Consider the following 10,346-nt stretch of genomic DNA (forward strand, 5'->3'; position numbering starts at 1 on the left):
CGAACGATCGACGCGTCGAATGCCTTCTGGCTTGCCCAAAATGGAAATTCAGTTTAGTTTAATTTCTCATCAGCTTCATCAACGGTCTACAAGTTTGATTTCACATTCATTTTGGTGACTTCTGAACGCTTAAATATTATTTTAATATACTTTAATTATTATTGTAGGTAAAAAGCTAATCGCGTCGAAGAAATAGAGCAAGTCATAATCCAACTTAAAATCAAATAAAAAATAGTACAGGAGCAATACAATACGAGTTGAGAAGTGTGTGTGTTTGTGTGAATGGGAGTTGGCGGGGTAGGGGGCAGAGAAGGGACATATTATTAATCTGTGTAGACAGCAGGGTGCGGAATTACTTTGCGAACTTGCAGCGGGAAAGTGCAGGAAAATGAAATTCAAAGGAAACTACACTGATACAAACGAAGTCTAAGAAGGCCCGTTCCTCAAAAAATAGTAAAAAAAAGGGCGTAAACATGGGCGTGTATTTTTGCTCAAAAGGTGGGGGCTAATCTGCAACTGCAATTCGCGTTTCCGCTGCGACTTCATTTCCGCATCAACTTCATCAACTGCTACGCCTACGCGCGTTTCCGCTATGAAAGTTTTCAACGGCCTAGCAAGAAGTAGGCCAAATAGTCACTGGCTTGAGGTGCTCAAAGTATGAGGGGGGAGGGTGGAACTAGCGGCGACGACGACGACGACGACGGTGGATGGCAACTGGCGGCGTCGGCGGCGGAGGTGGCTGCTGCTACTGCTGCTATCTGTGGGCAGTTATTTACAGTATGGTGCCGGGCTTCCTCAGCGGCAGGCGTCTGCGCTGGCCGAGCAGGCCAAGACCGCGTGCCTGCTTCGTGGTTGTCTCTGTGGCCTCCGTTGTCTCCTGCTCCTTGCCAGCACTGTCGCCAGCCTCGTCGGATGTGGCTGATGTGGCAGATGCTTCCTCCTTGGATGGCTGCTCCGCAGATGCGGCTGATGAGGAGTTCTCATCCTCAGTAGGAGATTCTAAAATGAACCCAGAAAAGTAAAGTGTGAGAACTAGTGAGTGTGCACTCAGAAAAATAAACCTAAATGTACTTTCTGCCATTCTCTTCACGCGTCACCTTTACTTTTACGAAGAAATGAACCTACGAGTGGGTCCAGCATTCATTGAATGCTCTTTTGTGGACACTCGTATTATATTTTTTAAGGACTCTTTCAGTTTCTAAAGCAAGTTGTTGTGACTTGTGAAAGGTGAATGTTTCTGTACCTGTAGTAGAGGTAGCCGCCGCTGCTCCGCCCAAATGCAGACGGCGCTTGGCTAGAAGTGGGTTAATTTTGCGGGGCGCCACCGACGCCACTGGTGAGGGCGAAGGCGCTGTGCCCGCCGCAGTCGCTACTGCCGCTGCTGACTTTGGCTTTGTGGCATCAGTCTTGTGCAGTCCATTGAGGCGCGGACGATTCTTCAAGCGATTGTAACCGGAAACCGGTCCGGCATGGTTTGCAGCGCTGCCGGCAGCGGCATCGCCTTCAGTCTTCTCAGCGCCTTCGGCGGCATGCTCGCCCGCCTCGCCCTTCACATCATTGTGATGGCTGCTGTCCGCTGCCGAATCCTCTGCATCCTTAGCCGATTCGGTAGTCACACCAGCACGTCCTAGTTTTCCACGTGGCAGCAGGCGATTGCCTCCGGCACGATGCAAGTTGAAGCGCGATGGACGCACAGCATCGGCATGATGAGCTGGTGCCGCGGATTGTGCCTTGCCCTCCTCTGCGCTCGAATCTTCAGTACCTTCGGGGGCAGGTGCCTTAGTGGTGGTGGTGCGGCTGCGCCCACGCAATCCTATGCCAGGACGTCCGCGTAACGAACGAGCAGTGGTGCTGGAGACGGCCTCTTCCTGAACAGCGCCATCGGCCGAATCTTCGGCGGGCTTTTCAGTAGTGGTGGTGGAGCCACGCAAATTAAAGCGGTTGCGTGCTGCAGGGCGAAAATGGAATTACATTGTCATTTACATAGATGAGTGTGGAAAAACCAAATCAACACTCACGTCTGCCACGTCCAAACCCAGAGCTGACGGGTTTCACCTCCTTGGCGGCAACAACCTCCTCTTCGGCTGGTGCAGGTGCTGCTTCAGGGCTGGCGGTTGTGCGTGCACCTGGACGAGAGCGACCCCCTATCGATGGGCGCGAGAAGCGATCTGAAAGGGAATCAGTCAAAGCGTACGCTTAGCCACCTATTTATTGTAATTCTAATTCTAATACACACTATATATACAAATGTAATTTGAATAGCTTTAAACTTGTTTATGCTAGGTGAGGTATTGCTATTAGTTTCAGCTCTACTTCTTCAATAACTTACTTCTGCCCGTCTTGGGCTGCTCCGCTGGTGGCTCTGTGGTGCTGGTCGTTGGGGTGCCGCCATGATTTCCATGACCACCCTCGCGCAACTTGAAGCGATTGCGACCAGCCAGACCGCTGATGCCAGCTCTACGTCCACCGAATAGCGATGGTGCCGCTGTAGTCGTCGTGGTTGTCGTTGTGGTCGGCGCCTCTGTTGTTGTGGTCGTCGTCGTTGTCGTGGTTGTGGTGCTTGTTGTAGACGACTGCTCCAGTTCGAGCTGCAAGGTGGTCAGGACGCTATCATCGTCATCGGTGCTAGCCGTATCGGGCGTCAATGTGGTGGCCTCGTCGCCCTCGGCTGCTGTGGTCTGTTCATTATTGAAATTTTCGTTGGTCAGTATGGCATATAGATCGAGAGCTGCCTTCTCCATGGATGGCGTTGTCTGTTCAGCCTCGTCATCAAGCTGGGCTGTGATTTCCATCTCCTCAGCTGCCTTGGCAGCTGCGGCAGCCGCTGCAGCCGCCGCCTGCTCCTGCTCAATGGCAATCGCTGGCTTCAGATCATTGTCGCCGCTGCGCGTGCCCTTTGCCTGTTTCTCATCCGTATTGAAGGTCTGGCTGTCGACCAGCTCAAGGCTTGGCCGTTTCACGCTGATCTTCTTGCGTTCAGCGGCAGTTTCGAGTGAGTCCAGGGCGGGTGTTGGTTGCACCTCGATATTTTTGCCCCGACTGGGGAAACGTGTATTTGTGGGCAGACGTTCAGCTTCAATGTCTTCGGCAGTGGCGGAGGCATCACTCACACTGGATGCGCGTCCTTTGGCCTTACCGCTCTGCAAACTGTTCTCACTTGGTGTGGCTGCCGTACTACGCTCAATGTTGGAGTAGCGCGTCTTGCCGCGCGTCTCCGTGCCCTCAGCAGCTCCAGGAGCAGCGGGTGCCTCTACGGCAACAGCTGAGGAGTCCTGAGGCTTGGCCTTACTGTCGGCGTCCTCATCCTCCTCATAGTAGTAGACATACTCGTACTCATAATCCTGACCATTGGGTCCCTTTTTGATTTCAATGCGTGACTTCTTATTGTTTTCGGTGCCAGCGCTCTCAAGAATATTTGGCTGATCCACGAAACCCACGTTGATGCCAATGTCATCGCTCAGATCGTCACTTTTCTTGGTCAGTGCTGGCGCGGTGGTTAGTTGGGGCACTGGCGCTTCGGTAAAAGAACGCAAAGCCAATGCCTGCTCCTCCTGTTCAATCTCACGTCGTACCGCCTCAAGCTCCTCACGTTCAATGGCCCGCTTGGCCTCAATGCTCTTCATCACATCTTCGTTGATGAGCGCACTGAGCACAGGGTTCAGCTCAGGTCGCTCCTTGGTAGGAAGCAGGTTCATGGAGTAGTCGGCAGCATCTGTGGCGCGTACGCTAATCTTGTGTGCCGTATGAAAACCCGAGTCACTGAAGGCAGCCTCCGGATGCTTGTGTGCGGTCTCAAAAGGCACAAGTACGTGGCTGGGCTGAGCATCTGTCAGGCTATCGCTGGAGCTAGGGACAGGCACTTGCTCCGCGGCAGTCAATATAGCCAGAAGCCCCAGTAGACAACTATAAATAAATTTTAAAAAAGATTGAAATACGAGCGTTAATTGAAGCTTGAAATATACGTGTATTGTAAGAAAAATTTGGAATATCTGCAGTCGTTAGAATTCTACTTGTACTTTTACTTGTAAGAGAACCTAGGTTCTTGGACGAATAGATATTCGAACGCAATCTACCGCCCTTCCTTTTCGACTTCAAACACATACAGTTCATGATTTCTTAAGAGCCTTGGTTTACCATGAGAGACCAAATTCAATCGTGATAGGTGTGAGCAGCGTAAAATATTTTGGATTGCAAGGCTCAGGCAATCCCATGTCCATCTGTGGCTTGCATATTGCACAACGACAACAAACAAGCCCCAATTCATTATTTTCTAATCTACTATAATTCAATCTATTTAGGCGCTCGAATGAGCAGATAGCATCGCGTGAAACGCAAAGCGGCACAATTAATGCAGTCCGTCCAATCACGGCGGGCATTATTGATCGAGCGGCATGGAAAACCTTTCACAATTTAATTAAACACGCGACGCGCCCCGAAACGTTTGTGGCAGCATCAACAACAGCATCGCCATCAGCATCTGAGAAGGAGGGCGATGTCTGCGTAGCCGACGTCTGACTGTTGCGCATGCGCATGCGCACGCCACGCTGCCTCGAACGTGCAACAACAACAGTAACATCAATAGTTCATTGGGCTTTTTAGACATTGCGAATCCGCATTGCAATGCAACAACAAGGCGAAAGCTTGCGAGGAAAGCGACTTGAAAACAGAGCTCAAGGCAAACAAGGCACGCTCTAATTTGTAAGCCGGCCCAGCACGGGCCAGTCCGGTCTGGTTGTGGCTCTGGCTCTGGCTCTGGCTATGAATCTGAATCTGAAGCGAACGGAGGGACAGACGAGAGCTGGCCGTTCGGGAAATTGCTTGACAGGAATCATATTGGCCAACCGGTTTAAAACAAAAGGTGTTAACCTATTTCGATTTCGAATGCGATTTCAAAACCGTAAGCCGTTAAACCTACCAGACCGGCCCACCGATCACAGCGGGCAGCAACAGCAGCAGCAGCAACCACAAGCAAGTCAGAGCAACAGCAGCTACAACTGTAAATATCGAACAGCGTCTGCTGCTTGTGGTTGGCGGTGGTGGTGGCGGTGGTGGCGGTGGTGGCGGTGGTGGCGGTGGTGGCGGTGGTGGCGTCGTCATCGAATTGGCGGAACATTCACAGTCACATGACGACGGGGACGGCGTTGATTGCGCTCTTGACGATAACTTTTAACATTTTGAATTATGTGCAGTTATGCTTGCAGTTGGCAGCGCTGCTGGCTTCGCTGCAGCAGAGCCGTTCGCTTTTTCTATGAGTGTGTATGTTGTTGTTGTTGTTGTTGTTGTTATTGTATCAACTCGAACAAGTTTCGACTAACACACAACAGACACAAGGCAACAGCAACAACTTGCTGCAAAGGTAGACAACTTCAGCTTAATTTAATTGCCACAACAGTCAGCCAGAGTCAGACAGTCAACCAACCAGCCACCCAGTCAGTCAGTCAGTCAGTCAACCAGTCAAGCAGTCAGCCAGTTAGTCAAAGAGGCGGGCAACAAGAAAATATATAATTATGGCCACATCGTGCCAATTGCCTGCCTGCCTCGACAATTCTTCTTTAAATTTTTTTTTTTTGGGTTTTTTTTTTTTGGTAACCAACTAGGTTTTTCAACATTTATTCTTCAAAGTCTGTGCCGTCAAGTTATGCATGAGGTGACAATGCGCACGAGAGACACCACCGGCTCGAACACTGACGCTACTCTGATGTTGTCGTTGACGACGACGCTGACTCCAAATCCCACTTCGACTGCGACTCCAACTCTAACGTCCCACACATTGACGATTCGCGTATTCCACTGCTCGCCAATTTGTTTGCTACGGACAGGAAGACGGTCAGACGGATTGGCGGATTGTCGGACAGACAACAGTCCCCGGGCGCCAAGAGTCGCAGTTAGGCAGTCAGCCAGCTAGTCAGCCAGCTAGTCAGTTACTATGCAATATTATTGGCTGCTACTTGTTGCCAGTGGGCACAGTAGTGAACGTGCCATGGATGTGGCATGAGGCATGTGTCATACTCGTATGTATATGAAGAACTTGCGACAAAGCGAGCTTGAGTATATTGTGTTAATAAAGCCAGTCGACGAAGCAGTGATTGCTTTTTAGAATTTCATTCAGCATGCCCTTTAAAGAAACGACTCTATGTAATGTTTCTGAACTTTGTCATAAAATAGAAGTTATCAGCTTTGGGAACTTTTTATCAGCTTCCGGCTTTATATTCATTAAACTGTTCGATACTATCCCATTTTCACAACATATCGTTTCGCACCTTTCCTGCATATTCTTTCTATTTCGAAATTGCAATCTAAAATACTTTATTATTTGCTTTCCAAACTTCTAAATGCATACGTTTTGATATACTATATTTTCAAGATATGTATGTATCTATGAGTTAATCTCAAATATTTTCGTTTGAAATAAATTTTCATTGAAATTGTTTTGTTTTGTTTTGTTTTATTACATAACTAAATATTTTTTGCATCAGTCTAGTAGCCCACTAAAAAATATGTTTACATATTTAATTCAAAAATAACTCTCTTGTTTAGGCTCAGCCTCTGAAAAGGCAAATCTTTAAGCTTCAATGCAACTTTAACTTGCGCCAAACAGTCTCTTAGTTAAGTTAAATTTTGTATTAGTCAGCCATTCGACTTTACTTTAATGGTCTACTCATTATTTGCAATAGCAATTGTTTTACGTTTTAAAGTGTCCCAGACATGAATAGTCGGTAAATTAAAAATTTGATTGGCAGATTGTTGATTGAGATATTGATGCATTGCCCCACTGTGGCAATGTCACTGAGCTAGCAACGGTGATAGACTGACAGACGGATGGGACTGCGGGCCCGTCTCTGCCCCCCAATCAAAAATGAGCGACTCTGTGACTGAATGAGTGACGTAGTAAGGCGGAGCGATTTTTTTTTGCTTCGCGCCTTTTGGTTTTGTTTGAATTATTGTTGTTGGGCCACTTGTTTTGGCTGCAGATGTTGCGTCCGCCACTGTTGCAGCTGCCTTTTGGGCTAATGTTGCAATACAAAGGGAGTGCTGGCAAGCAACTAACCAGCGAAACAGTCAGTCAATTAGTCAGTCAAATTTTCCAACATCCAAAGTTGTGAGTGTATTGCCACTGCAGACATTGAAATCATTTATTTAGCTCGCCTAAGTTGCTTTTGATATGTAGTTGGAGCTTAAGAACGACACACAACGACTTACTACTTATATACAATGGTTTAACAAACTTCTTAAAGGTTCTTCCGGTTCCATTTCGAAAATAAACAATGGGAATACTATTTTATATTTAATTTTTTCCCCAAATTTGATCGAAAGTTATTCCTAATGGTATTTTAAAAAAATAACCAGGTCAAATTCGACAAATGACGTTAAATAAGGAACTAGACTAAGAGCAGTTTCCACAAAGCCGTAGGGAGGTTATCATTCAAAATTAGTCATAATTTCCCATTGAATTCCCATTTGAATTCCCAATTGATTAGAACTAATTCCTATTCTTGAAAACTTAAAAAATCGCCACAATTCAATTAAAGGAGAATACTTTTCCGAATATTTTCATCTGTAGGTCTTAATAATGCATTATTTATATTTTTGCCAAATGGCTTAACTTAAGTTCCTTCAGTAGAATTGATTCGAACATTACACAAATAAATTATCAAATTTAGGGACATCATTTTATTAGACTGATAGAAATTAGTGATACTAACTCTTACAGACTCTGATAACTATTCGTGAAGACAGGCACACATACATACATACTTTGTAGGTATACTGATCAAGACAAGAAAATTATAACTCAATTGGCATACTTTCCATAAATTCCATAGTTTTGCCTTATTTGTAAGTAGAACGGATGACAAATTATTAAAATCCGAAATATTTATACGGTTTTGTTCTTTTTTGCTTTTTATTCTCATTTTCAAAAAGCAATTAAAATGGAATCAGAAATACTCTTACTCTCACCGCTTATAAAATTCGATCCCACTACTTGATTTCTATGAAAAAATCATTTTTTCCACTCAAAATAAGCTGCGGCAAAAATTGAATAAATAATATAACGGGTTTCATAAAACAGAGTGAAATAATTTTGAAACGGGATCTTGGCCAATTTGTTTCGCTCGTACTGTTCGAATGGCAATTTAATGTCTAGCCGGGATGCGAGCAACTACGGTTCGCAGGTGCGGGTGTGGCATGCAATTTGTATTATAATTTAGCAATTAATTTGCCGAAAATGGCAGCGCGTGCGTTGCGGCTTTAGAGTTGGCCATTAGATTCGGCAGTTGGCATCGTTTTTTACTTCATTTGAGGCTGACTTGGCGTGTATATTTGCTTATTTCTGTGCATATATATACTTTAAATGTGTGTGTGTGTGTGTGTGTGTGTGTGTGTGAGGGGCCATTGACGCTGTGAGCGCAGTGAAGCAGCAAGACAACAAAAGAAGTAACTGCTTCATCTATGTACGTAATATAAAGTAACGTTAGTTGCGGACGTTGCAAAGTTTATTTACTTGATTAAAAGTTGACTGATGAATAGGATTCCCGACCTTTGCTGCTAAGTGCATTAGAAAAGGGTAAAGGGAGCGAAAGACAGATGAGGGATGTGCTGTCGAGGGGGATAGGGACAGCGTTCGGAGTAGTTGTATGAAGCTTAAAACTTTATTGTCATTACTTGTCTGTGTTCATTAAAAGCCAAGAGCCTCTGATCTCTGGCTGACCTCTGCATAGTTTGGCCTTACACGAAAGTGTTGCCGCTAAGAGCGCGGATTCATTGCCACGCCTTATATACATATATATGCACACACGGAAACATACATACACACTCATATATATACACACACACACATATGCCCACATTTGCATGCATACAAAAAATCATATTTTATGCATATTAACTCAGTGACTGACTGAATAACTGACTGGCTGATTGACTGCATAAACGAGCGGAGACGCGTGATTGACTGCATGACAACGAACCATGGCAAGGTGAAGGGAGTCGAGGTGCGGCGGCTCGATTTAACGAGCGCCGTGTCTTGGCCAGCATCACCAGAGTCGACCAAGCCAACATCATCAACTCGTTGACCCAAGGCCGAAATCTGCATGCGTTGCTTGCCGAGATGTTTTCACTTGGCCTGGCCTGCGAAGCGAGGGCGGTGGCTGTGACGCTGCCGTTGGCGGGGGAGGCGTGTCAGGCGGTATTCAGGTGTATACACACATATCTCCATACTATATGTATGGTGGAAGCTACAACGAGTGTTACACGTTTCAGTTTGCGCAGAAAAAACTCAAAAAACTGCAATAAAAAATTACTAACTACAGTACACCTCCGATAAAGTGGAATCATGTACATACAATGATTTCCCTATCTCTATCCCCTATTTGGAAGTGCAAAGCGCACTCAAAACAACGAATAATCGCTACAGTCATCGATCTTGTCTTTTCTTTTCTAATTGAGAAGGACTATAAAGAAAATGTAAACTATAGCTGGACATAGTCAGAGGAAAAGGTGCCCAGCAAATATGGGGTAATCGAACAAATATAGATGGGTATTTAACTTTACCCTTGCAGTCTTTAGATATTCTATACTATCATACATTATCCTTTATTATTATCTTTAGATTCTGCACCCGAAATTTAGCCATGTCCATTCCTCTTTCCTTTCACTTTTAGACCCACAATCGTAATGCGAACGAACGGTCCAACAATAATTAAACAATTCCATTTGTTTCAGACGAGCGTTCACTCTAGGATTATATGTGAAGAAATCATGATTTCGGTTTGAACAAAGTCATAGCACTCTTTGTTGCCATTTGAAAGGATATTATAAAGTTCTACTCCTTCATTTGTAAGAGTCGCTTCATTGTTTTACTGATCATTCATAGTTCCGTACAGACGGCTTGCACAGTGTTCTTCACGTTGCTGGTAACACCTTCACGAAGAAAACACAACACTCCCTTTCGAAGTGTATCGAACAAATTAACAACAGAAGCGAAGAGGCAACTGCACAAATTTGATTATCAAATTTTTGTTTTGTTTTCTGTCTGCCACTCCAACTTGTTGCAGGTGCAGATGTGGCTATTGATTTTGTTTCTGCTTTTTTTTTTTGGCTCGCTGCTTCTCTTCCTTTATTTATGGCACTTTTTAAAGCTTCCTCTTGTTGTTCTTGGCGTCCTTTTTGTTGTGCATAACACACCTGTCCTGGCACTTTTCTCTGACATTGTTTTACTTTGCCACTGTCCTCAGCACTTTTACAGACTCCCCAGGACCTACAGCAATTTGTTGGCCCAAGATGTGCAAACAAAATCAAGCTAGTCACCCATGTCCGTCGCCAGCCCAAAGATCAGACCATGTCCA

General features: G+C 45.5%; 1 protein-coding gene across 1 annotated transcript; it reads right to left on the reverse strand.

The window, feature by feature from the left end:
- Positions 1–772: 772 nt before the first annotated feature.
- On the reverse strand, positions 773–3,797 carry LOC115626921 (mucin-19; the record flags this gene model as incomplete). Its single annotated transcript, XM_030522430.1, has 5 exons — positions 773–999; positions 1,244–1,948; positions 2,019–2,168; positions 2,330–3,212; positions 3,261–3,797. Coding segments are annotated over 5 exons (2,502 nt in total), but the record flags the coding sequence as incomplete, so codon positions are not given.
- Positions 3,798–10,346: the final 6,549 nt, after the last annotated feature.

Source organism: Scaptodrosophila lebanonensis, unplaced genomic scaffold, assembly GCF_003285725.1.
Source record: "Scaptodrosophila lebanonensis strain 11010-0011.00,11010-0021.00 unplaced genomic scaffold, SlebRS2 tig00000089-arrow-pilon, whole genome shotgun sequence".
NCBI lineage: Eukaryota > Metazoa > Arthropoda > Insecta > Diptera > Drosophilidae > Scaptodrosophila > Scaptodrosophila lebanonensis.